Here is a 27,265-nt window from a genome sequence, read left to right as displayed (position 1 = left end):
TGAAATCCATCAATACTGGCCAACTATTGTTGGGAATTGACAGAAGAGGCATCAGTTGCTGAATACAAATGAAAATCAGCGGCCAAAACTTTTTGGGTCAGTTGAATTTTTGCAACATCTCAGCATCATTACTGATTACTAAATTCAATAAAAGTTAATTTCATGTTTCTCCAACTTCCTACATGATGCAGCAAATCTGAAATCATGTTTGTGTTCAGCTTGAAGTTCTCTATCATCATCCCCAGTTATTTCTTTCAGAAGCAAACCTTTTGCAAAAAAATTGTTGTCCAGTATCATCACAGCTGCCTGCGCTTAGCCAGGCCAAAGAGGTTGTGGGCGGTGGAATTGGGATTAGCCCGCTTCCAATCATCAACCCCCAGCCCCAATTCACAAGCCTGCTGGGTGAGATACTGTGGCCTGTCCTCAACCGTGGGACTTGCAAAGTTACAGTTGTAGCTTGGCAACTCATTGGAGCTACAAAACGGAGTGAATGGAAGTTCAAACCTCCTCGTGGCTGGGAGTTCTATTTCAATTAAAAACAATAAATCTGCAATTGGTTAGAACCCAACTGACAAGCTATTCAGGCAGCCATAAATCCGAAATGGTTCATTATATGTGACTCCAGTTCATAACAAATGAGCTCTTTAGCAGCCTCTCAGTGGTATCCATTCACAGCAACAGATGACAGCCTTTGTTGTATCACTCAAGTTTACATTAAGAAGAAATAATACTCCTATTGGATTATTCGTCAGAGGCAGGGATAGTGAATTAGGGAGAAATAGCCTTCAAGGTTGTTAAAAGACAAATCATTCATACTGATGAGGGCCTCAAAATCTAAGCGTCGTCATTTGAAACCTGGAAATGAACAGAGATTGCAAGTAGAAACCTATCAATAAACATGTGGATTAAGTTACCAGGGAAGGAGCGAAGGTCATATGAAGTAATTATTATGAATGGCTTGAGAGACAGCTACATATTCTTGTGGAGAAAAGGAGGAATTGGTGAGGGGCCAGGAAGTTAGAATTAAAATCGGCAAAAAGGAAACAGACGCATTTGATCAAATGGCCTTTGGCTGTTCCTCAGCTGCTTGAGTGGATTGGAGAAGTCGAGCTGAAAATCAGGAAGAGTGCACCGAACACACCCAGATTCTTGCTTCGCCTTTCCACCTTATCCTGAGATCTCCGTGCAAGGTCCTGACGTGTGTTCCATGGACTCTTGGGAACCTAAGAGAATCAATATAGTGTCAGGTGTGGCACCCTACCTGCGCCTCGCATAATTTGATAAACTTCAATTCGGTCTCCCCTCGTGCAATCAGATAATGATTATATAGGACGTTTCTGATTATCCGAAAATCACTGAACCAAAACTCTCAGTTATCCGAATTTTTTTTTTTAGCAGCAGCATGATGTCACAAGTTGGAAAAAAATTCACCTGCTATGTTCATGTGGGACACTGACGTGCTGTTAGAGCCAATTTGGTAACATCGGTGAGCGACTGGAGGAAGTCGGCGGGTCAGGCAGCGCATGGGGAGATAGTCCTGGTTTCAGGTAACTCCCTCCCCTCTCTCTTTCAATTTCTTCTTTACCCTCCACTGTACTTGGTTCTCTGCGGTCCGGTGTCATCAAGGAGAGCGGCCTCCCGGGCAGGAGCGGGGACCTCGGGCTCCTGGGGCAGGATCGTCAATAGCGGTGGGGAGGTGTCAGGGATCGGTGACAGTCGATTCAAGAATTCTGTTGATGCTTCTGGGGTGCTTAAAACCATTTCTCAGTTATCGAAAAATGAAGTTAGCTGATACATGTCCGGACCTAAGCATTTCGGATAATCGGAGATGTAGTGTAATGAGAGTTTATTGTCATTATACATGAGTATAATGTACAGATGCACCAAAATTCTTACTTGGTATATTGGTGAAACATGAAAGTCTGCAGACACTGTGAATGTAGTAAAAACACACTGAGATGGTGGAGGAACTCAGCCGGAATAAAGATATCTTTACCTCCCATGGAGTTCCTCCAGCAGTTCTGTGTTCTTACGTAAGATATGCCAACTACAAGAGTAAAAATTGAACCACCATAATATGCCAAGACAGAAAAAGACAATAAATGTAATTGGTTGGATATTCACAGCTATGGTTAGTGCAAGAGGAAAAAAGGGATGTTTCAATAATGCAGACAGATCTTTTGCTGGTCCTATTTTTATCATATTATTTAAAAAATACATAGGGTCTAGAGGAACACAGTTAGAGGAGAATATTCAAACTATACACAGGCAATGCACCATGTTGGGATTGAGCCTGAATCCTTGGAACTGTGATGTAACATAAAACCAATCATCCAAGAACCACTTCTAGGATAAATGACCAAACTCTGTTGCACGACTGGCTTCAATTGTTCTGGATGAATCATTGCTGGTGAACTGATGGACTCACTACTTTCAGTTCATCAGATCATTGAGTGGCAATGTTAGCAGCCAGGTCATCAGTACTGCTTTCCTTCAGCTGTCCCAAAGATATGGTGGTGAGTGGCCTTATTTTGCCAAAGGTGTTCTCAGAGTAGAAAGAGCTGCAATTGAAACTAGGAGGCTTGCTGGATTAATTCAGGGGGATTGGGAAATTTACCCGAGATTTTTTTTTTGGTAACTTATTGAATTTAATTGAGAGTATGTCTAAAGCCAAGGACTTTGCTTTAGGTCAAGAGTCACAATAGGAACTGAGTAAGTGAGAAGCAACAGATTAAAGGGCATTCGTGAGCCAGATGCGGAGTGAAAAAGGATTTGTCAATTTCACAGATGTTTGCTTTTATAAAAGATCCCCAGATTTATTTAACTTACCACAATTTAAAATCCTTAGCTGTCATCGTGGGGTTTAAATTCATATCACCGGTCATCAGTTTCTGGATTTATAGAACAGTAATGGTAACCAGGCTGGGAAATATTTCAAGCGGAGGAAAATATTGATCAAGATTTCCTTTCCTGTTTGGAATGCAATGTAGGGTCCAGCTGCAACATTCCTGTGTTCAAACAGCCAAAGGGAACACGTTTGGTGGGAAAATACTTGAAGCCAAATATTAATGAACACACCCTGGGTACCTGTCCGATACCTGACTCTCACAGTGGAGCCTTCCAGTCCATAGCCAGATTAGCCATGATCGGAATGAATGGTGGAGCAGGCTCCACGGGCCACATAGGCAACTCCTGCTCATATAGCCTATGCTCCTATGTTGGGGCTGGTGATAAACACCTGAGCATTCTAAGTGCTCCAAAGCATCCAGGTAATTTCAGGATCTTAGCCTGGCTGGCATTGTAACTGAGCAGTATTCATATGCCTGTGGCATCTAAATACACAAAAGTTCTGGAGAAACTCAATAGGTCCCACAGCATCCATATGAGGCAAAGATATATACCAACATTTCAGGCCTGAGCCCTTTGTCATGGACTGATCAGTGAAGAAACGACACAGGAAGTAATTTGGTGACAGTCCAGAGGTTCCCTCACTCTGGGAACTCCAAGCTCTTTAATCCAAATTTTACTTGAAGCACCTTGAAAAATTCTTCCATGCAAATGAACCAGAGAATAGTATCAGGATAACTGGCCCTCGAAGGGTAGACAAATTAGCTGGGGGGGGGGGGGTGCAGGGGGAGTGACCACTCCCCCAGACACATTCTTTAGAGGTGGTGCCTTTTTGAGCTGCGTGCTTGGGGAGTCCTGTGGTGCACTTGTGCTGGTGGCCCAACGGCACATTGCGGGGGGCTGGGTAGTGAGTATATAGTTTGGCGGGGGGTGCCACTTTCGGCGGCACATTGCGGGGGGTTGGGTAGTGAGTACATAGTTTGGCGGGGGGTGCCACTTTCGGGGAATGTGCTGAGGGGCATCTGGGGAGGAATAGATCCGAAGGTATTTATTTCTCCATGGCTTTCAAAATTATAATGTTAGTGATAAAATGTGTAGGTGCGATTAAATTAACATAATGTTGGAAGAGTGGACAGAATATCAATTATAGGCTACCCGTGAATTTTATGTTGTTTACAAGCCAAAACACTTCTGCACAAAGTAACATATTTAGTTAAGATTTTATTCTATACTTTGGACTATATTATTTTAAGTAACTAATCTCTTGTGCGCACATTAATTTCTTTTGTGCGCTAGTCACAAAACGTGTGTGCGCACACGCAGATCATCACAGGAATGTGACTGAAATGACACTGTTATTTTAGATTTAAATTTTAACTGATTTTCCTGTTATAGAGTCAGATTTCAGATTTATTATCAGAGAGCATACATGACATCGCATACAACCCTGAGATTCCTTTTCTGCAGGCCAGGCAGAATTACTACTATTGGTAGTGCAAAAAAACCCTCTCCCAGGTTTTCTCCCTATAACCTTCGATGCCCTGATTAATCAAATACCTGTCAATCTCTGCCTTAAATACACCCAATGACCTCGCTTCCACAGCTTCTAGTGGCAACAAGTTCCACAGAGACTCTGGCTAATTTTTTTCTACATCTCTGTTTTAAATTGATGCCCTTTTATACTGAAATTGTGCCCTCTTGTCTTACATTCCCCTACTATGGGAAAAAATATTTGCCACATCTACTCCGTTCAGGCCTTTCTGCATTCGAAATGTTTCAATGAGTCGTTTTCCCCCCCCCCCCCCCCCATTCTTTTTGCACTCCAACAAGTACAGTCCAAGAGCGATCAACCAGAACTCATGTTGCTGATGGTTGGGGCTGAAATTTGTGTGGCTGCAGAGGCTGCGGGAGCACTGGAGGTGAATCCACAGACACTCGGTAACTCTAAAGGGACTCTCTTTTGCTTCTCTTTCCCTGACTGTAAGGAGCACCAGGCAATTTCTGCTGATGGTGATTTTGTGTAATATTCCACTTTTTATTACATGACAATAAAGGAATCTTGAATGGAAGGCAAGCTTGTTTGGAGGTGGACCAGGTAAGTTTGAGATCAGGGTGGAAATTGGCCACGAAGTGGATGAAGTTGACAAGCTCATCGTGGGTGGATGAGGCAGTCCCAATGTAGTCGTCGATATACTGGAGGAAGAGTTGGGGGGAGGGGTCTTGCCTGCAGGCTTGCAGCATGAATTGCTCCACAAACAGGCAGGTGTAGCTGGGACCCATGTGGGTACCCACGGCTACTCCTTTGATTCAGAGGAAGTGAGAGGAGATCAAGGAGAAGTTGTTTAAAGTGAGGACAAGTCTGCCAGTGGGAGCGTGGTGATAGAGGGTGACTGGCTGGGTCTCTGATTCAGAAAGAAGCAAAGTGCTTTAAGACCTTCCGTATGGGGGATGGAGGTTTAAAGGGATCTTGAATCTTGTACCATGTTTTTTTTCTTTGGCTTGGCTTCGCGGACGAAGATTTATGGAGGGGTAAAGTCCACGTCAGCTGCAGGCTCGTTGGTGGCTGACAAGCCCGATGCGGGACAGGCAGACACGGTTGCAGCGGTTGCAAGGGAAAATTGGTGGGTTGGGGTTGGGTGATGGGTTTTTCCTCCTTTGTCTTTTGTCAGTGAGGTGGGCTCTGCGGTCTTCTTCAAAGGAGGTTGCTGCCCGCCGAACTGTGAGGCGCCAAGATGCACGGTTGGAGGCGAGATCAGCCCACTGGCGGTGGTCAATGTGGCAGGCACCAAGAGATTTCTTTAGGCAGTCCTTGTACCTTTTCTTTGGTGCACCTCTGTCTCGGTGGCCAGTGGAGAGCTCGCCATAGAACACCATGTATATAACAATAAACTCACAGTCATGCTCAGCTCCTATTCACATTATCCTACAGTCGTCATTTTTAATTCCATCGCAATTGATGCGGCTGCAGATTTGATGCATGATGTTGAGAAACGGCAGCGACTGCCTTTTCCGCTGAATGAACTCGTCCCGGCTGCAATGTCACCTTGACAGTGGGGCAGCAGCGAGGTCCTGGCGGACTCCGCGCCTCGCACTCGGTCCTCCCACCAGCCGGGGGCGTCATTGCGCCGGGCGCGCCCTCTTCCCACTCGGCCACTTTCGCCACCCTCGTTCAAGCGCCTCGCCATTGGATAAAAGCACGATCAGACAGGGGAAGGGACCAATCGACAGAAGGATGCGGGCAGGATGAGGCGAGGACTTCCGGTGTCGGGTGGCCAATCAGTGGACGGGAGATTCGAGGTGACTCAAAGGAGAAGGTGAGTGAGTGAGTGGTGGCGCCATTGAGGGAAGGAGCTTGAGGAGACGGACGCTGCTGGTAATAGTTCCGCCCGTCCCAGGCCGCCGCTTCACCGCCCGCGGCTAGGCCCGAAGGTGTGGCTAGGCCTCGGGCCTACTCCGGGGCTTCCGCCCTCGTGAACCCAGCGTCGCTACCGGCGATGCCTTCGGGCCGAGGTTTAGCCCGCCTGCGCCGGGCCCCGAGACCGGGATCCCGGTTGAAGCTGCAGATGGCGGGAGGGGTTTGGCGCCGGTTGACTGCGGCCTGCGGGTCGGCCGGCGTCTCCCTGGGCATTGACCCCGACCGTGTTTGTCGGCCCCGCCGCCGGCTCGGCGTCCTGCAGCCTCAGGCTCTGCCCCTCGGAGCGAGCTGTGTTCCCGCTGCAGTCTCGGCCTCTATGCTCCCCTCCACCAACCTTACTGTTGACCTCCAGCCCGTAGAGGGTCGTGGCCGCGGCTTGGCACGTTTGGGGGCAAACACATAGAACACGGCATTGACTCGGGACCGAGATGCTCCGTTAATCGGGTTATTCTATTATCTCTAAAGTACGGCGCTGATCTCCGGCATTGACTTGTACAGGTTCGGTTTAGAGCATAGAATACTACTACAGTAAGGCCCTTTGTCCCTCCATGTTGCGCCGACCCACATCCCTATCAAAAAAATACTAAATCCTCCCTTTCATCCATGTGCCAGTCCCTAATGTTTCAATCTCCTCCACCACCACCCCTGGCAATGCACTCCAGGCACCACAACTCATTTTATTTTTTTTTCCTCTTGTGTCTCCCCGAAACTTTTTTTCCTTCACTTTGTACAATTGTCCTTTGGTGTTTGCTGCTTCTGCCCTTGGGGGGGGAAATGGTGCTGGCTGTCCATCCAATCTTTGCCTCTCAGAATCTTGTAGATCTCTAATAAGCCTCCTCTCATCCTTCTTAGTTCCAAAGAGAAAAGTCCCAGCTCTGCTCACTTTGCTTCATAAGACTCATTTTCCAATCCAGGCCACATCCTGGTAAATCTCCTCTGCACCCTCTCCATAGTTTCCACATCCTTCCTGTAATTGAGGTGACCAGAACACATTGCTCTGTGTTGGTGTTTTGAATAGGTGTGTAACTTGTTCCTTCTTCTTCCTTGAAGGTTTAACCATGATGTATGCTTGTGCTAAGTTTGTCTCCTGTCCTGCTGTGGTGAGTACTGTATAGTTCTTTGCTGGTGTGTCTGGTTTGTTGGTGAAATTAATCTTGGGTTGCAATACTTTTCTCCAATATAATTGTCATCTTATCCTTGCCTCAGTGTAAAGGTGAAGTGTACTTTAATTAGCTTCACATCAATGTTAGCAATACAAACAAAAAAATCTTCAGTCTCTTGTGTCTTTAACCTTTTGGACTCTGGGCATTTTTAACCTTTCATAATGTATACTCTGGACTGGGGTCATGGGTAAACTACAGTATGAAAAGTTGATATGAACCAGCTGGTGATTAGGGATAAAACCAATCCTGGAAAATGGGGATACGGAGTATATGTGCTTGTTGGTACTCCCTGAAAATAGGGACACGGAGTCCAAAGGGTTAATCCTAGCTATTTCTTCATCTTAATGTATTGTCTCTGATCGAGCATTATGCAACTTAGAAAATGGTGAACCTTAAAAGGGGGGGGGGGTCAGAGGTTAGTGAAGTAGATTTCCACAGGAGTACACTGATGCTTTGGATAGAGTGCATGGTGTTCATTGAGTCGTGGAGCATGATCTAGTATGGCTATGCTTTGGATGGTGTCATGGGCTGTTGAGCATGGAGGAAGAGTGGTTGGGTTGTGGGTCGTTGGATGGTGAGGGAGTAATGGGCTGATGGGGAAGAAGATCTAGATGGTGTCTAGCACAGTTTTAATGTTTGTAGTTTTGAGGACAGGGTGGATGAGGCAGGTGAGCATTTATGGGTTTTGAGTAAGGGTGGAGACTGCCACTGTTGCTGAAATGTTTAATTTGCATTGTAGGTTCGCAGCACTTCAAGGACATTCCTTAGGCCTATGTCGGCCTCTGTATTAAGCAGATCAGAGCCCCAGAATGAACAGGTAAGTTTTTTTTAATTGAAATCTTGTGGTCTTATCAGTGTATGGAAATGGGATTGTCGAGTGCAGCATTTTCCAGACCCCAATCGTGGCCAAGGCTCATGAACTAAAATGCAGTAGCCCTCACCTAGTGCAGGGCAAGTTGCAACTGCAGAAGATGCCACGGTTGGTGTAACAGTTAGCGCAACACCTTTACAGCGCCAGCAGTCAGGACTGGACCGGGGGTTTGAATCCCACACTGTCTGAGGAGTTTGTACATTCTCCCCATGTCTGCATGGGTTTTCCCCAAGGGCTCTGGTTACCTCCCACTGTTTGAAATGTTTCTGGAAGGGGGGGTTGTAAGTTAATGGGGTGTAAATTTGATGGCCCAGACATGCGAGCTGAAATGGCCTATTTCTGTGCTGTATGCCTGAATTTATTAAAAAATCTTTCCTTTAGTGAAGTGGACTGCAGGGATAAATCCTGAACCACGATTCAGTAATGTGACTGAAATATTTTGGAACCTGAAATAATGGAAAGCAATTTGCCACTTCCATAATGTCTTGTTCAGATTCAATGCTGATCTGCCCCTGTCCTTTTTTTGTGGGAATGGCCTTCTGAATCTCTTTTGAATGGTATTTTTCCTGCTGAATATGCTCTTCAACCTCCTACAATTTTTAATTGAATTCCTCTTATAAAAGCCTCGAGTATTGTCCCTTACCCTAGTAAAGCTGTGATACCTGAATTTCCTTTTATATTCTGATCCTCTAATATACCCTGATAGTTTGTACTTTCACTAGGCATTTTAGTGGTCCCTTCACACGAACGAAAACCTTTGGCCTACTGTACTTAACAAAGAGAAGTCAGCCTGTGTTGCCCAATTACATCCAATTGACCTACAACCCCTGATACATTTTGAGCACTGGGAGGAAACAGGAGCACCCGTAGGAAACCCACGCAGACATGGGGAGAAAGTGCAAACTCCTTACAGTCAGCACCGAATTCAAACCCTGGTCGCTGGCACTGTTGCAGCGTTCCACTAACTGCTACGCTATCCCTGCTGCCCTTGTCACAACCATTGTTATACTCCAGTCCTGGAGATATGACCCCACTGCCCCTTGCACTTGAACCAGGAAAATCACTTCCGAAGTTGTTTGGAAACACAGCAGTGTTTCAATTCCAATGGTAGGTTTGATGAAATACTAAGGAATGTCGTTGAAGAAATGGATGTATTTTGAAGCAGTGCATTTTAATACCCTCTGGTTCCTCCTCAGGCACAGCTCTCTGCACCAGGGAGTGCACTGATGCAGATTGTACGACGGGACCTCCAGACCAGTGTCACCTCCAGGGACATCGATACTGCTGCTAAATTTATTGGTGCTGGTGCTGCCACTGTGGGAGTAGCTGGTTCTGGTGCTGGTATTGGGACTGTATTCGGCAGCTTGATCATTGGATATGCCAGGTGAGTGTCTTGATCCAACTTGTGGGTGCGTTAACCTTTCTCTCGTCTTGCATCACATCCTGCACAAATTAATCTCATCCATTATTGTTATCTGCTAAAGCTTTATGGATGAGATTTTGGCAAATTAAATGACAGTTTAGTTATCCTCAGGTTGAACCAAGAAACTGGTTGTCTGCTTGAACCCTGCAGTTCAACTGACATTTTAAATCTGTCCCAGTGTGTCTTCCTTTTCAAGTTAGAATCAATCCTCAAATAAGGGTGAATGGAGCAAGTGTGGATTTGAACAGTCCTGACCTGTGCTACCCTTGGAGTAAAATTGTGCATTGGAGCTGTTCAAGCCCTGCAGGGCTGAAGTCTTGGTTTCTTTGCCATGCACAACAAGTCATGACTGTATGAAGTACAATGACATGGTTGGGATTCTGAATAACATATGGGTTGACGTCGGATTTCCAGTTTGTGCTCCTGTGCCCGCTGCCTACAAAAGTCTAAAATAGTTGCAACACAATTGCTTGCCCAAATATATTTCTCAATTATAGAAATCCTCCCTTCAGCTGCTGCAGTCTGTGGAGAAGGTACTGCGAGAGTGCTACTGAGTGGCCATTTGTGGACCCTTTGACTAGATGGCAGCAGCTATTTCTTCCCAGAAGTCAGGGCAGACAATTGTGGGTGCTGGGGAACTCCTGCTGAGTTGGGGCATTTCATGTGGTAAATGATTTTGCCTTTTGTCTTGTTTGGGGCTGACCCCTCCTGCCATTTGCTTCACAGGCTTGCCATTGATTTTCTCACCTCAGAAAATAACTGCAATTCAGTTGTTTATCCTGTGAAAGGACTTCAGTTAACATTCACCTCCTGGTCCTTTCATGTGAGTGGAACTGAGGTTCCATCATGTCAGAATGAAACGCAAGGCTGGGATGAAGTCCATCATGTCAGAATGAAACGCAAGGCTGGGATGAAGTTGATGTAATTCATGGTAATGCTGCCTGGCAGAGAAGGAGGGGAAGCACTTGATGCATCAACATTTGTCAGATATTTTGTGTGGGTGAGCAGCCAACGAAACCATAACAGCAGTTTGGGCAGCATCTGTGGAAACAGAACCAGTTAAATGTTTCCAGTCGAACACCTTTTCGGGAACATTAAATCTTGTTTTGTCTTTTCTGCAGGAACCCTTCCCTGAAACAGCAGCTTTTCTCCTACGCAATCCTAGGATTTGCCCTGTCTGAAGCCATGGGGCTCTTCTGCCTGATGGTTGCCTTCCTCATCCTGTTTGCCATGTAAATTGTGGGAGACCTTGAAGACACCATGGGAAGAGTAAATTATTGCAATGGATGGGTGGCCTTTCCCATTCTGCCCCTGAAGTATTCAGAAGGATTATAATTTTGTCCAGTCCAATTGTGTAAGAACTCTTTGATTAAGTCTAAAGGGTCGATGTCTGAATAAAATGGTTAAACAAGCTTCTAAACTGTTTGTCATTAATGACTTAGAGTTTCTGGTTCAGAAGCAGTGACTTATTGGGGAGCAAGGATGATTATTAGCAGCTGGAACATTGGCTCCCCCAGCATTAGTAGGGCTGGTGATAAGGAACTAATACTGTACTCACAGGCTGTATTTTAATCATGGTTGAACACTGCATAAGCAAGTATCTACTACAGATGACCTTTAACCATGGAAGAATCTGACATGGGGCCTGTCATGTCTCATAGAAAATCCTTCTGTCACCCTTGTCTCTAGGTACAAAAGCCACGTGCTCAAGTTTTTTTTTTAAAAAGATGGCTTTACCTTTTATGCAGATGATGGAAAAGGTGTATCACGCAGTCCTTTCATGCGGGGAGATTCCTGAGCCAGCTTCCGAGGGTGAAGGAGATGGTGGGGGTGTAGTTCAGTAGTGCCACCCGCCATTGTGACGTGGAACATGCACGCAAGTTCACAGATGGGTCCAGCTTTGTGTGTTTTTACACTAATTTGACCTGCTGAGTTTCTACAACATTGTTTTTGTTTTAAAATTCATGCTTGGGTAGTGGGCTGACGACATCATCAGCCCTCCCCCTATGCAACTGCTTTCAGCGGTGATCCTTTCACACAGGAGATGGAGCAACTTTGCTCCACCTCTGACATTTCCACTCTTGGCGGAGGGAATCTGGAGCTTGTTGGACCCGCCAATCCATCTTTAGGCCGTTTATGCAGGTAAAACCTGTCTTTTACAAATTGCTGATTTTTCACTATAAAGGGGCCTTTGTTTAATATCAGCAAGCTTTCAATAAAGTTCTGTACAGTAGGTACTGTACAATGCACTGGTGTTGGAGAGGGTTCAGAAGATTTTACTGGAATTATACCAGGAATGAAAGAGTTAACATTTGAGGAATGATTTTTGGCTCTGGGATCTCAGAGACACTTTGAATGCTGAAAGGCTTGGACAGTAGGTCACATGGGATCCAAGGTGAGATAGATTGGGTAAAAAATGACCATGATAGAAAGCAGAGGGTAATGGTGGAAGGCTGTTTTTCAGACTTGGGGGTGGGGTAGCTGGTGTGCCACAGGGTTCAGTGCTGTGCCCATTGCTGTTTGTCATCTACATTAATGATTTGCATGAAAAAATGGTGGGCAAGATGAGCAAGCTTGCGTTAGCTGGGATTGTAAATGGTGAAGATTGCATTTTTCAATTTAGGCACACAGCATGGTAACAGGCCCTTCCACCTCCCCCAAATGAACCTACAATCCCTGTATGTTTTGGAGGGTGGAGAGAGTGGTCGGCTATCAGTTACCAGTGGTGTTCTGCAGGGGTTGATGTTGGGGCTGTTTTTTATGTTAAATATAAATTATATTATGGAATAGATGGCTTTGCAGATGTGGTAGAGAAGCTGGTGCTGAGTAAATGGAAAGGTTGCAGAGAGACTTAGATAGGTTAGGAGAATGGGCAGAGGGTGCAAATTAAATACAATGTTGGAAAGTGTGGTCATCCACTTTGGTAGAAATAGATGGGCAGACAATTATTTAGATGGGGATAAAATTCAAAGTTTGGAGATGCAAAGAGATTTGGTAGTCCTCGTGCCAGATACCCTAACCTCCAGGATGAGTCAGTGGTGAAGAAAGCAAATACAAAGTTGCCATTCATTTCTAGAGGATTAGCATATAAGGCCTGGGATGTAATGTTGAGACTATACGACACTGATGAGACCTCACTTTGTGTTCTGTGTACAATTTTGGGCATCTTATTTAAGAAACAATGCACTGGTGTTGGAGAGGGTTCAGAAGATTTTACTGGAATTATACCAGGAATGAAAGAGTTAACATTTGAGGAATGATTTTTGGCTCTGGGATCTCAGAGACACTTTGAATGCTGAAAGGCTTGGACAGAGTACATGTGGTAAGGTTGTTTCCCATGGTAGAGGATGATAGGTCAAGAAGGCACAACATCAGGATGAAAAGGCATCACTTTAAAACATGGAAAAATTTAGTGTCGTGAGTCTGTGGAACTTGTGGCTATGGAGTGAGGTTATTGGGTGTATTTCAGGGAGAGATTGAAAGGTATTTGATTATTCAGGGTGTTAAGATGAGAAGGCTGGGGAGTGGGAGGATGGATCAGATCATGATAGAATGGCAGAGAAGACTTGATGGGCCTGTTCCTATGTCTTGTGATAAAGTGACAGGAAATACAATTAAGATTAGTTAAACTGCACAGTATGCCCAATATAGAACAGGGATGTGGAGGCATTACGCATTGCAAGGAACCAGATTTATGGGGAATGCAGTCGAGGTGAGGAGTATTTGGAAAGGGTAGAAGAAAATGGATGGAGATGGAAACATGATTAGACTGAAGCACTTTGGGAGGTTAAACCAGGACAGGGTTTGCAATGTGAATGGTGAGGCTCTGGAGTATAGTAGTGTAGTTGCATGAAATTGATGACACAGGTAGACAGGATGGTGATGAAACCATTTGGCACGCTTGCCTTCATTTGTCAGGCAGAGATGTGTTATAATCTTCATGGAGCATTGGACAGTTTTACATGCCCAGCTACAGGAAAGATGTCATTAAGTGAGAAAGGGTGCAGAAAAGATCCAGGAGAATGTTGCCAGGACCAATGTGCTTGAATTATAGGATAGGCAGAGAATTTTTCTCCCTGGAGCAAGGGGAGGAACATGAGGTTTTTAAAATCATGTTGAAATGGATGGTCAGCCCTTTTTTTCCCCTCATTTTAGAACGTATCTAAAACTAGAGGGCATGTGCATAAGGTGAAAAGGGAAAGATTTTAAGAGGACCAAAGGGGCACCTTCACATACAGGGTGGTAAGGACATGGAACCAATTGCCAGACACGGAAAGGTTTAGAGAGGCAAAAGAGACAACTTGTTCGACATGGACAAGTTGAGTTGAAGGGCCTCTTTCCATGCTGTGACTATTTGCATAGAATCTTCTTGGTGGCACCAAATCTCTGCAAGTACAGCCCGCCATTTATTTGCCAAGCCTGGACTTCGCTGCATGCACACTAGTCTACCACAGGGTGGCACCACCTCCCGCTAAAGTCGGGGCTAAACGCTGGCCGTTCGAGATTCTGGGGATGCAGAAACACGAAACGCCTGTGAGCGGCGCTGCATGGGGTCGTTTCGGCTGGGGCTGCACTTGAAGATGCATGACGACAGGAGCGGACAGGGGGAGGCGCTGTTTTCGGCGTGTCGCATCACTCTGAACCCAGCAGGTATCGTGGTCCTGACAGCAGGCGGCGCCGTTGTGGGCGGGCGATCGCTATTCGATGGCGGCGCTGCGGAGCGTCTGGTTCACTGCGCTTGCGCTGTGTGTGGCCGAGCGGGTTTGAACATGGCGGAAGCTCCGGCGGAGGAGAGCGTGAGCCCGATGTTGTTACCAAGTAGCACCGGCTCGGTAGCAACTGGCCTTCTCAGTCAACTCCATGCTACCTCGTGGGACCCGACCCTCAGCACCGACTGGGATAGTGAGAAGCCTTCTCAGCCCTGCCTACTCCGGATCAAAAGGTAAGTTACCCCGGGGGTGCGGGCCGGGAGGGTGAGGGGCTCTTGGATGAGGGCTGGGACCCCGGGGGGAGGGGGGGGAGGGTGGGGGTGGTGGAGAGACGGGAGCTGAGGTTCCTTGGTCAGGAGGGAGATGGTTTCCATGTATCCCCGTTGGGGAAGGAGTTGGGAGGGGAGTGGTTTCCCCGGGAAGGGGTGGGGGGGGCGTTACAGGTCTCCCCACTGGGGATTTCTCAAATGAAAGGCAGACTTTGCTTTCACTCGTGGAACAATTAGAGATTAACTAGTGGATGGGAGAATAAAAAAGGTACCGATTATCGAGAGGCTGTGATTTCTGGAGGAAGAAAAGATTGAGAAAAGTGCCACAGTTTGGAAGTTGGAGGAGGCAGAGATGCTGCTCCAGGTTCAGTCCATCTACAATGCTTTCAAACCCACCCTTTCACACCTGCCCAACTATCAGTTTCACTTTTAATACTGTGTGCCCTTGTGTATATTTATATCTTTGTGTTCCTTCAATTCAGTAGGTCATGTGTGTAACTCTTCTCCAATTGCACGTTTTTATTTGTTTCCTATGTTGCCATTAAAATGCTGTATGCTTCAACTTTCTGCATCTTTGACAGTTGGAGGCCTACCTGTCTGCCTTGACTGAAATCGTCGGGCTTCATGTCTGTTGTTTGTGGCTGCTGTTAAATTTTCTGGAGTTCTGATTTTTTAAAAATCTTTCTTTATAATTCATCCTCTTAGTATTCTAAAGCAAATTACAATTTAGTGTAAAGGAAAACAATGAGTTACTTCTGCAATAATCTGTGTAGAATTATAGTTATAGTGGAAAAGGGGGAAGATCCTATTCCCTCAAGCTACATATGCCCTTCAGATTGTAGCTGGCCTGTGCCCCAAGGTTCAAGAAGTTACTTGATTTCATGTACTACAGCAATATGGTTAATAATAAATTTATGTGCATGAATCTGTAAGTCTCTATTTCGAAAGCATTGATTTAAAGGGGGAAACTGCACTTTTATCTGCATTGAAATTCATTTGTCACAGTTTTGCCCTTTCAGTTCATTTTTTTAATATCAATTAACATATCATGATTGACATTGTTGCAATAAATTATGCAATAGGTTAAATTCTGCAGCATATGGCTTTGTGTTCAAACTGAATCACAAGGTAAAAGGCTCAGTTCAAACATCATTGAAAGCTTTTCTTGCATCTGGCTGAATAACTAAAACCTTGGTGAGATATTTACAGAGCTCAGTTTGAAAACCACTGTACATGTTCTGTACAATTAATTCTACTGACATTTTGGCCTCTGGACTGGTAACAAAGGGGTCTCTGCTTTGGTATTGTATCAGTCACGGCTAACTGGGTTGCCATGTCTAAATCCAAAGGGTACCAGTTGATTTCCTTCCAGAGATGAGCGATAGGCTAATATTTTAGTACAGTTTTTGTTGCCACAAGTGCTGTCTTTTCAATGAATTTTTAAACTAAACTCTTTTGGGTAGATGAAAAATACCCCACACTACTGTTGTATTGCAGCTGAAATGTTTTCTCCAGATGCTTGGGCAGCTTCATTATCTGAATTAAATTTTTTATTTTATTTACAACATTGTAGAACTTGATTCAGCCATTTCAATCCGTGCTGCCTAATTATACCCCAATTAACCTACAACCCTGTGCATTTGGAGGGTGGGAGGAAAGCGGAGTACCCAGAGGAAACCCCCCGCAGACACAGGGAGAACATATAAACTCCTTACAGGCAGTGCCTAATGTTACATACCATGTCAGAATTTGGTGTGTGCAATTTGACTGCTGAATTTTCTACATTGCTCGAGTGATGATACTTCAGAAGTGTTTAGTCTAAAATGGTTTTAGGATAAGGCTGAGTTAATGGTTCAGTGTCCATATCAATCTATCTTAACATGAATCTGTATCTCTTAATCCAGATTCTAGAATTGGCAAGCAATGTTATAAGATTTTGGCATGGCATCATTCAGGCCAATTTACTGATGCTTTACATACAAGTAAAATGTCAAAAGGTTCCCTAGGGAAGTCTGTGCTCAAATATTAGCAGGATCAACATTCAAAATAATTAAAAAGATTTTAAATCATCAGTACTATATATACTCATGCAATAGTCAAGCTTTGGGATGAACTTTTCAGGTCAAATTTGGGGGGGTCAATTTTTACACAGGTCATACTTTTGACTGCAGTAAGTACCTGCATCATTCAAAGTGTCGGGAGCTCGTATAGCCAGGACCGGGTGGTAAGTACATGTTCAGGGCATCAAGGGCTTCGTTGGGCAGGAGGCTGAGGCCAAGGAGAAAGTCTGTGGCTGGGGCATCAGGAGCTCTGGTGTTCAGGCAGATGGAGCGAGGATCCATGGTTGGGGTGATGGGTGAGCAGCTGAGGCAAGGATCTGCGGTCAAGGTATTGAGAGCTTTGGCATTCAGGGGGAGGGGGATGGAACTGCAGTCAAGAGGTTGGATGAGCGCTCGGCCGGGACCCAGGAGAGAGTCTCTGGGTGAGGGGTTGGGAATTCTGGTGTTCAGGCGACCGGGCGAGGATCCACATAGAGACATCAGCAGCTCAGATGGGCGGACAGAGCAAGGATTTGTGGTCAGGGTGTCAGGGCAAGTGGGGCCTCAGGTGTTTGGATGGGTGGGCGTTCAGGGCATTGACAGCTTAGATGGGCAGGCAGCCGAGGCAAGGGTTCGTGGTCAGGGCCATTAGGAACTCAGATAGGCAGGCGGTCGGGGCTAAAAATAGTGGGGGTGGGGTCGACTTTTACATGGGTCATACAGAAAATGTCCAATTTTGGGGCCAAAAATTGGGGGTGGGGTGGGGGGGAGAGATCAACTATTACATGAGTATAATCAGTACTTTTGTCACAGTGTCGACAGACCTGTAATGTTGGTTATGTATTCTTTGCTACATAAAGTACACTGCTTGACCTCCTGAGTTTCTCCAGCATTGGGTTTTTACTTCAATCACAGTGTCTGCAGACCTTTGTGTTTTATTCAGTATTTTAAATGTTTACTTTTAAATACCATTTCCTTATTGTAAATAGACAGCAGTGACTTCACTCAAATGGGGTCCTACTTTGTAACTGTAGCACTCAAGGTAGATGGGGAGAATTTCTAACATAGCCTATGTTTAATTCCTGAAGTATTTGCTCTGATTAATTGTAACTTGCAACATCTCTTCAAAATGTCCATTCGTCAAGGGCAACTAAGGCTATTAGTATTCGTGAGCAATTTGACTGTGGATCCCCTCGCAGCTAATCTTGCTTCTATTCTTATCTGATGTTTAGCCTTTATTTTTAGCAGCATCTGTCCACAGGCAGTGTGATAGGGTGGGAGATCTACTACATTTGATATGCCAGAGGTGTCGATTAGATGATCCATCTGGGCTTCCAAGATCCCTGCCATCACTGAAGTGGCTTCAGCCAATTCACCTCACTCCACGTGATAGCAAGAAATGACTGAAGCACTGGATACAGCACAGACAACGGGACCAGACAACATCCCAGCTGTAGTCGTGAAAACCAGAACTAGCGGCCATCTAGGCAAATTGTTCCAGTACAGTTACACCTGACTATGGATAATTGCCCAGGTATGTCCCAGACATAAGAATCAGGACAAATCCAATCCAGCTAAATATTACCCAGTCAGTCTGCTTCAATCCTAATGCTCTCAAACAGCTCCTGCTTGCCCATAATTTTGCCTGTTCTACTTGGCTGCAGACCGCATATAGCCATGGTCCAAAATTCCGCAGCTGAGGTCAGAGTGACTGCCCTTGACATTAGAGCAGCATTTAACTGAGTGTGGCATTGAGGCGACCTAGTAAAACTAAAGACGATGCCCTCTTGATTGGCAACACTTGATCATCCTACACCTTTATTCCCTCCACCCATGATGTAGAAGGCCCACAATATTGACTGTTACAAAATGGAACTGTTGTTTCTTACCCAAACTGCTCTGGCAGCATCATCCAAATACCGTCGTCAAGATGAACTGGGTCAGCACAGTCATTTGAATTCCACTTCCAGGTCCCCGTCTTGCTTGCACACTAACCTGTTTTGGAAATGCATTGCCATTGCTGCATTGTTGTTTAAATGCCCTTTGGAAGCAGATTCACAAAAGCACTTGGGAATGGGAAGTTGATCCCTCTACCCTTAACTGGAGTTCTACCAAAGTCAAATCAGCACCAGGTAACCTGGGACTTTCTATTTTTTTTAATTTAGACATGCAGCACGGTAACAGGCCCTTACGGTCCACAAGCCCGTGCCACCCAATTATACCCAATTGACCTACAACCCCCGATAGATTTTGAAGGGTGAGAGGAAACCCCTGCAGGCACAGGGAGAACGTATAAACTCCATACAGACAGCATGGGATTTGAACCCCAGTCCCGATCGCTGGTGCCATAACAGCGTTGTGCTGCCCCAGTTATCTGGCTGAAAAGCACAGTGGAGGGAACTGGATTGAGTTTAACGCAGGTACAGGTACTTTATCTCTCTGGCTACTAAGGTGATTGGTTCTGGAATTTGTTACTGAGGTACTTTGCGAGATTAGAAAAAGGTTTCAGAAAAATACAAACTGATATGAGGCTGCCATATCCTTGCCTCTTTAATCTGCAGTAAAGCAAAGCAAACATTGGTGATTATCATTCCCAGAGGGTACCTGACTAGAAGATTTCCGGTGTAATTTAATTCTTGAATCAGTTGCATTTGCACATTCCTTGAGAAGTTGTTGTTTGAAGATTTTTTTTTTCCACAGATAATTGGAACAATTAACTAATTACTCTATAGATCTAATTCTGAACAGTATTGTAGGGGGAAAAAAATAAGTGGAATGTTACTTGGTGTGTGACGTCAGCCTTGTCTCTGCACCTCCACCTCCTACCTGTCCAACTACACCAACTTCTCTGGTTTCCTCTGTAACTTGGTGCTGGATAGTAAAGGAGAGAAGCCCGAGTCAATATGAGCCATGGTTTAATTTCTCCCTCAAGATCAGAAGCAAACCATGCCACAGTATTGCAGATGGTGGAAGTACATGTCTGGAAGTGATGGAGTAAAGATGGGAGAGAAGGGCAGAAGTCACAGAATGTGTAATACTTAACAAGCCTAGCCCTAGCCAGAAACAGTTTTGGTTCATCTTTGCTATCAAGTCCTTTCAAAATTTTAAAGACCTCAGTTAGGAATTGATCAGGTTGTCACATTTCTTCCATGACATTGCAGTTTAACATTGAATGTGTTTTAATGCTGTCCTCCTTTGCAGGGATATCATGTCTATTTACAAAGAGCCACCACCTGGGATGTTTGTGGTCCCAGACCCACAGGACATGACTAAGGTGCGACTGCATTGTATTCAGTATCATGTGATGCACAATTTCATTCAGTTTCCCATGTCAATGAAAGTGCTGTGAATGATGGAAATCTGAAATAAAAAACAAAAGACTCTCTCATTATAGAGTTGATCCAAACAATAATAAAAATACAAAGTCCCAAAGTTGTGCTAAGAATTGCTCCCCTTCATACCAAGGCAACCTTTTGGTTAAATGTGGCCATAAGGAGCCTCGATGATATCAACGCAAAAACCTTTTCTGGCTGGAGTCTGATCTTTCTCAAAGGAAGGATATTGTGGTTTTGGAGGGCAATCATCTTATCCACAAGTATTCCCTATCACTTTCCATTTTATCAATTCAGAAGTACGGTAGTTTTAGCAACAGGGAGCAGGCCATGTGGCCTGCTATGTCTATGTCAGCTTGTGGTCCCATCTTCCAGCAATTCAAGTGCTCATCCAAGCACTAAAAAGCTTTGGCAGCATCTGTGGACGCTGCAGGACCTGCTGAGCTTCTCCAGCACTTTTCTGTTTTAACTACAATCAGCGTCTGTTGACTTTTTTTGTTTCACTAAAAAGCTTTCAGTGCCTCTGCTCCATTGATGATTGAAGTGTTCAGTTTCACTTTAGAATTAAAAACATATCACAATTTTTTAAAAAATTTTGCAGCAGGATCACATCTAAACCACCCTACAAAATAAATAAAAGTCCAAGTGAGGCAGTGTCCATGGTTCATTGTTCATTCAGGAATCTGATGGCCGCGAGGAAGAAGCTGTCCTTGTGTCACTGAGTGCTGTCTTCAGGCCCTGTACCTTTTTCCTGATGGTAGCAGAGTGAAGAGGGCATGGCTTGGGTGGTGGGGGTCCTTGAGGATAGAGGCTGCTTTCCTTAGACATCGCTTCTTGTGGATGTCCTCGATGGGAGAAGACTGGTGCCCCTAATGTTGGAGGCTGAGTTAACGATACTCTGAAGTTTTATTCGTGTCCCCAGTGTTGGCACCAAAGTTGTTGTCCTTCAGAAAGCCTGACTGCAACAAGACTTAGGCAATGTTCAGGAATGGGCAGATGAAGTAACTAAAGCTACATCTAGTGAGAATCCATAGCAATGCAAACACATTATCATTGTGGGTACCCAACAACAAAATTCTAGAGGTCTCATTCACCAGAAACCTTGCTGCCATTCACCCTCATACTGTGACAGGATTTGCACTGAGTGTCTCCTGACTTCACAAAGCCTTTCCGTGACTCGTTACCACTGTGACAGAAAACTCTATATGCCTGGATAAGTGTAGCTCCAAAAACACCAAAGATGTTCTGTAAAACCCACCCCCCACACTGGATGTTGATTGTCGCCATCACCACTGAATCGTGGCTAGGTGGTCTACAAATTGGACTGCAGTAACTCACCTAGCTAACTCCAGCATCTTCCAATCCTCGACTGCCAGGAGAGAGAAGTGCACCAGACACCCATGAACACTACGACCTCCAGATTTTCCATGACTTACAGTATCTCGGCTTGGAAATAATTTGCTCTTCCCTCCTTGTCAACAAGTTAAAAAATGAAACATTCCACCCAACTACACTGGTTGGCACATTTACAAGAATGGTTGCAGCAGGTCAAGAGGGTGGTTCAGTTATTTTCCTAAGGGCAACTAGAGATGGGCAATAAATATTACCTTTGCCTGCAGCTCTCGTGTTAACATTTGGACTGTTACAGCATATTTGTTGGTATTATTTTGTGTTAGGGAGGTAGGAGGGCGTGGAGCAGAAAAATGGTCCATGGTTATTTGCCCTCTTCTGTAGTGAATTCTTGCTAGGCTGTGTTTGAATTTTACTGCAATTCACTCATCAGTCACAGATCAAATTCACTGTAATTAGCAGTTGGAATCTGATTTTATTTCTGTCCTTTCAATCACCAGTCCTGTTGCTGTGTGGAGATCTTTTCTTCTTGATGGGAAGAAAATCCACTAACCCTTTACTTGATGCTAGAATGTTACATTCTGTTCCAAAGTGTCAAGGAAAAGTGAAGATTAAACTTTTGCTAAGTGCAATCAGAAAATATTTTGATTAATTGTATGCAGTATTTAACTCTTGTTGGTTGATGCCCAGTAATATCTCAAGTGTGTTCTGATCAGATTTTCTATTCTTTTCTATGCAGATCCATGCACTAATCACAGGACCTTTTGACACACCTTACGAAGCAGGCTTTTTTCTTTTTCTCTTTCGCTGCCCTCCAGACTATCCCATCCACCCACCAAGAGTCAAACTCGTGACAACTGGAAATAACACAGTGCGCTTTAACCCAAACTTTTACAGAAATGGCAAAGTGTGCCTCAGCATACTTGGGTATGTACAGATTGTCAGTTGGAAATATGGTGCTTATAAAAGTAACAATTTGTGATTCGTTCACATGTATCCCATCAGCTCAATTCAGGATTAAATGCCTTGTCCAAAAAATCAATTGAGAGGTTCTGCCCTCTCCTTCAGTCAGCTCCCATTTTCTACCATGTTAGACAAGTGCATTATCAATCTTCCTGCTTCAATAAAGGGATCTCAAAGAAACAATTACTTTGAGAAACTATTTTAACACACGAGTTGGCAATTGGCAAGAGATGAAAAATTCCATTTTGTGCAAATATACAATGACATTTTCAGTGTCTCTACTGATTATGTTGATCATTTTAGCTGCATATCTGTGCCTGAATATAATCTATATCCCTCAGCAAACCCCCCCCCCCCAAAAAAAAAACATTCAAGTGCCCATCTAAATGCATTCCTATATCAATTTCCATCACCACCTCCCCGGGCATAGCATTCTGGCTATCTACCACTCTTTATGGGAGGGGGAGGGAACTTGTCTCACAAATCCACTTTGAACTCTTCCCCCCTCTCTGTAAACTTATGCCCTCTTGTTTTTGGCACTTCCACTCTAGAAGAACGACTCTATGCACCCTCTATATGCTACTTATTATTTTATATACTCCTATCAGGTTTCCACTCAGTCTTCAGTAATCCAGGGACATTAACGCCAAGCTTGTCTAACATCTCTTTATAGCTCATTTATTCCAGTCAAAGCAACATCCTGGGGAACTGCTTCTCCACCCACTCCAAAGCCTTCCCATCCTTCCTCTAGTGCAGTGACCAGAACTGAACTTAATATCCAAGTTTTTCCCCTACTGATGAAGGCAAGAATGCTGTCAGCTGCCTTTAATGCCTATCCACGTGTTGCTATTTTCAGAGCTATGAAATTGCACACCAAGATCCTTCTGTACCTCGATTGTTTGAAGGAATCATCCACTTTCATTTTCATCCAAATCATTAATGTACAGTAGTCCCCCCTTATCTTTGGAGGATATGTTCCAAGTCCACGTCAACCCCAGCGACGCCTGAAATTGCCGATAGTACTGAACCCTATGTATACAGTGTTTTTTCCGATTATATATACACACCTATGATAAAGTTTAATTTATAAATTAGGCACAACAAGAGATTAACAATAAATAACTACTAACAAAATAGAACAATTATAACAATACTTTTTTAAAAGTTACTTGAACACAAACACTGAGATACTGCGACAGTCAATCTGAATACAGGTATGCACCGCTTAACGTCTACGATACGTTCTGTGATGGGGACATTGAACACCATATTATACACTTAGCAAAGCTATATGGGATACTGTCGTGTATATGTAAACTTTTTATTTGAAAGTAGGAATCAGTGTGGGGAGTGAGCAGGGCAGTGGGATCAGTGTGGGAACTAACACAGGGCTGTGGGGCAGTGGCATCCAGGTTGAGGACTGACACGGGGCTGTGGGATCCATGTGGGGACCGACACGGGGCTGTGGGATCAGTGTGGGGACCGACACGGGGCTGTGGGATCAGTGTGGGGACCGACACGGGGCTGTGGGATCAGTGTGGGGACCGACACGGGGCTGTGGGATCAGTGTGGGGTCCGACACGGGGCTGTGGGATCAGTGTGGGGACCGACACGGGGCTGTGGGATCAGTGTGGGGACCGACACGGGGCTGTGGGATCAGTGTGGGGACCGACACGGGGCTGTGGGATCAGTGTGGGGACCGACACGGGGCTGTGGGATCAGTGTGGGGACCGACACGGGGCTGTGGGATCAGTGTGGGGACCGACACGGGGCTGTGGGATCATTGTGGGGACCGACTCGGGGCTGTGGGATCAGTGTGGGGACCGACACGGGGCTGTGGGATCAGTGTGGGGACCGACACGGGGCTGTGGGATCAGTGTGGGGATGACACGGGGCTGTGGGATCAGTGTGGGGACCGACACGGGGCTGTGGGATCAGTGTGGGGAGAGAGCAGGGAAGTCGGATCAGTTTGAGTATACAGTACTGTATAAATTTCCTATAGCTAGCAATTGCTTTTTTTAAATTGCTGCGGACTTGCTCTCAGTAACAATTATTATGGGACCGCGGACGTATAGTATATGTGGTCAGACATTGCCTGATCGGAGGTTTATGAACCACAGTTGAAACTGGAAAGTGAAACCACAGATAAGGGGGAAACCACTATTATAAATGATGGATGTCTCAACACGATGCTTGCAGAATATCGTTAGTCTCAGCAAAATCACTCCTCCACTACCCTGTGATTTCTATGACCAAGGCAATTTTGGATCTAATTTACCATCTCACTGTGGGTCATGTGTGACTTAATCTATCGTACTGTTTATTTCTCCAATTTAATTCTGCCTGGCTACAATTCAGATGTGTGCTGATAATCAATTTGAATGGAGCAAATATCAGAAACATTGCAGTTTATGGAAATCAGGAACAAAAACAGCAAATGCTGGAAATACTCAACATATCGGGCACATTCTACTTCCGTGGGTGCTCCCACGGAGAATGTTTTTAGTATTTTCAATTTTAAAGAAAACTGCTTTGGGCTGACATTTTACAGTAATTTTGATATTGTGTTGGACTATTGCTGCCATGATTCTACTGAATCTTTAAAGAAAAACTTTTTTAAGCACCTGGACAGGTCCTGCTTGGAGCCCGGCCCAGAGCATCTCTTCGGTACTCATATCCATTCAGTCCCTGATGACTGAGAATCCATATCACAATGAGCCAGGATTTGAGCAGGTGAGTTGATGTCTGCTTTAACAATGTTACATATTTAATATCCCATTATAGATTTTGTCATTGTTGACTTGAAAAGCAGGAGAAGTGTAATGAGAAGGAAATTGATGGCTATAGGAATGAGGTTATTGAAAGAGTGGGAGTTCATAAAGATTGTCACAAACCATTTGTATTGCTTCCATGAGACGTACGATGACGTCTTCAGAGATTTTTGCCAGAGATATAACAAAGAAATGCAGTTATCTGATGAGCTGAAGTTTTTTTAAAAATTCTGCCAATGTAATTTTCATTCTGAGAAACACAAAAAACCACAGTTCAGAATTTATTGTCATGAACATGTCATTAAATTTGTTGTTTAGCAACGGCATTTTAGGTGCAAATATCCATTGCAGGTATAAACATTAAATGTATAAATTACATTTTTAATATAAATTACTGCGAATAGAATAGAAAAAGAGGTAGTGTCTATGGGTTATTATCCGTTCAGAAATCTGATGGCAAGGGCGAAGAAGCTATTTTTGTATTGCTGGGTGCTCATCTTCAGGCTCCTGTACCTCATTCCAGATGTTAGTGTGAAGAGGGCATGACCTGGATGGTGGAGTATAACACAAAAGTCTGCAGACATCGCGATTGAAGTAAAAACATAATGCTGGAGCAACTTAGCAGGTCAAACGGTGCACTTTATATAGCAAAGATAAAGATACATAACCAACATTTTGGGCTTGAGTCCATCATCGAGGTATGAACAAAATGTAGGCAGGGGCCCGACAAAATGGGGAGAGGAGCACCATCCCACAGGCACGAGGTAGTAGGTGGATGAAGGAGGGAGGAAGGGTGCTTAAAAGGGGGAGAGGAGTTGGTTCTGTGAAAGGAGAGGAAAGGGGTGGAGAAAGAAGACTGAGATGGAGAACGGGAAGTAGGTTAGCAAAAACTGGAGGTCGGTGTTAATGCCATCTGATTGGAGAGTGCCCAGACAGAAAATTGGGTGTTACTCCTCCAAATTACGGGTGGCCTTTGATAGTACAAGACCATGAACAGACATGTCAGTGCAGAAGTGGGATGCAGAATTGAATGGTTGGCCACTGGGAGATTGAAGGAGCTTTGCAATATCCCAGTCTGTGTCCAGTCTCACCGATTAGAGAGAAGGCCACAACGGGAGCACCAGATACAATAGATGGCTCCTGCATATGCACAAGTGAAATGTTGCTTCACTTTGAAGAATGGTTTGGGGCCCAAAAAGGTGGTGAGGGAGGAGGTGTGGGTGCAAGTGTGGCACTTACTGTGGTCACAAGGGAAAGTGCCAAGGGGACGATTAGTGGGAAGGGATGAATGGACGAGGGAGTCACATAAGGAGCAATTCCCTATGGAGGGAGGAGAGGGAAGATGTGTCTGGTGGTGGGATCATATTGTAGGTGGCAGAAATTACAGAGGCCTGGGTGGTGTTGGTCCTTGAGGATAGAGGCTGTTTCCTTAAGACATTGCCACTTGTAAATGTCCTTGATGGAGGAAAGAGTGATGCTAGCTGAGTTCTCCACTCTCTGTAGTCTTTTCCTCTCTTGTGCGTTGGCAGCTCTATGCTAGACGGTGATGCACCCAGTGAGAATGCTCTCCACGGTACACCTGTAGAGATTTGCAAGAGTTTTTGGTGATATTACTGATCCGCACAAACTCCTACGAAGTATTGTTGTGGGCGAGCCACCTTCTTGATTGCATCAACATGGACAGATATCCAGAGATGTTGACACCCAAGAATTTGAAGTCCTTAATCCTTTCCACTGCTGACCCCTCAATGGTTAGTGTTCTCCTTATTTCCCCCTCCTGAAGTTCACAATCAGCTCCTTGATTTTGCCAACATTGAGTGCAAGTTTGTTTTTACACCACTTAACTGACTGATCTGTCACAGCCTTGTACACTTGCTAATTGCTTTGTGATTTTTGCTGACAATTGTGGTGTCATTGGCAAATTTGTAGATGGGCATTTGATTTGTGCCTAGCTGCACAGTCATGGGTGTGCTAAACACACATCTTTGAGGTCCACCTGTGTGGATTAGTCAGTGAGGAGGAGATGTTTCTGATGTGTACTGACTATGATCTTCCGATGAGGAAGTCAAGGATCCAGTTGCAAAGGGGGGTGCAGATTGTCAGTTTTTGGAAC

General features: G+C 44.8%; 2 protein-coding genes across 5 annotated transcripts in view; both read left to right on the top strand.

The window, feature by feature from the left end:
• Window positions 1-6,083: 6,083 nt before the first annotated feature.
• On the top strand, window positions 6,084-11,139 carry LOC138747631 (ATP synthase F(0) complex subunit C3, mitochondrial-like). 2 transcript variants are annotated; one of them, XM_069907035.1, is made up of 5 exons: window positions 6,084-6,161; window positions 7,313-7,362; window positions 8,165-8,242; window positions 9,493-9,680; window positions 10,841-11,139. In XM_069907035.1, the coding sequence occupies exons 2-5, from the start codon at window positions 7,321-7,323 to the stop codon at window positions 10,953-10,955; spliced, it is 423 nt and encodes a 140-aa protein (XP_069763136.1). In that variant the 5' UTR covers window positions 6,084-6,161; window positions 7,313-7,320; the 3' UTR covers window positions 10,956-11,139. The 2 variants fall into 2 exon arrangements, with proteins under 2 accessions (XP_069763136.1, XP_069763135.1); XM_069907034.1 differs by having other exon boundaries at window positions 6,158-6,220.
• Window positions 11,140-14,477: 3,338 nt separating this feature from the next.
• Window positions 14,478-27,265, top strand: part of LOC138747629 (ubiquitin-conjugating enzyme E2 Z) — a 27,352-nt gene continuing 14,564 nt past the window's right edge. For 2 of the 3 annotated variants that reach the window (XM_069907031.1, XM_069907030.1), the window contains exons 1-4: window positions 14,478-14,661; window positions 19,938-20,010; window positions 22,158-22,345; window positions 25,003-25,114. In XM_069907031.1, the coding sequence (XP_069763132.1) occupies window positions 14,489-14,661; window positions 19,938-20,010; window positions 22,158-22,345; window positions 25,003-25,114 (546 nt within the window). In that variant the 5' untranslated portion in view covers window positions 14,478-14,488. Of the gene's footprint in view, window positions 14,662-17,981; window positions 18,271-19,937; window positions 20,011-22,157; window positions 22,346-25,002; window positions 25,115-27,265 lie in introns of all 3 variants that reach the window. The other variant, XM_069907032.1, reaches the window with a different exon arrangement.

The sequence above is a fragment of the Narcine bancroftii genome, chromosome 12 (assembly GCF_036971445.1).
Source record: "Narcine bancroftii isolate sNarBan1 chromosome 12, sNarBan1.hap1, whole genome shotgun sequence".
Taxonomy (NCBI): domain Eukaryota; kingdom Metazoa; phylum Chordata; class Chondrichthyes; order Torpediniformes; family Narcinidae; genus Narcine; species Narcine bancroftii.
This window is presented reverse-complemented; position numbering and strand designations above follow the sequence as displayed.

Excerpts from the sequence above, each read along its gene's own strand:
- LOC138747631 (XM_069907035.1), top strand. The coding sequence starts at position 7,321 with ATGATGTATGCTTGTGCTAAGTTTGTCTCCTGTCCTGCTGTG. Across the intron at positions 8,243-9,492 it reads CAGAGCCCCAGAATGAACAG|GCACAGCTCTCTGCACCAGG; the intron begins GTAAGTTTTTTT and ends GTTCCTCCTCAG. Across the intron at positions 9,681-10,840 it reads TTGATCATTGGATATGCCAG|GAACCCTTCCCTGAAACAGC; the intron begins GTGAGTGTCTTG and ends TCTTTTCTGCAG.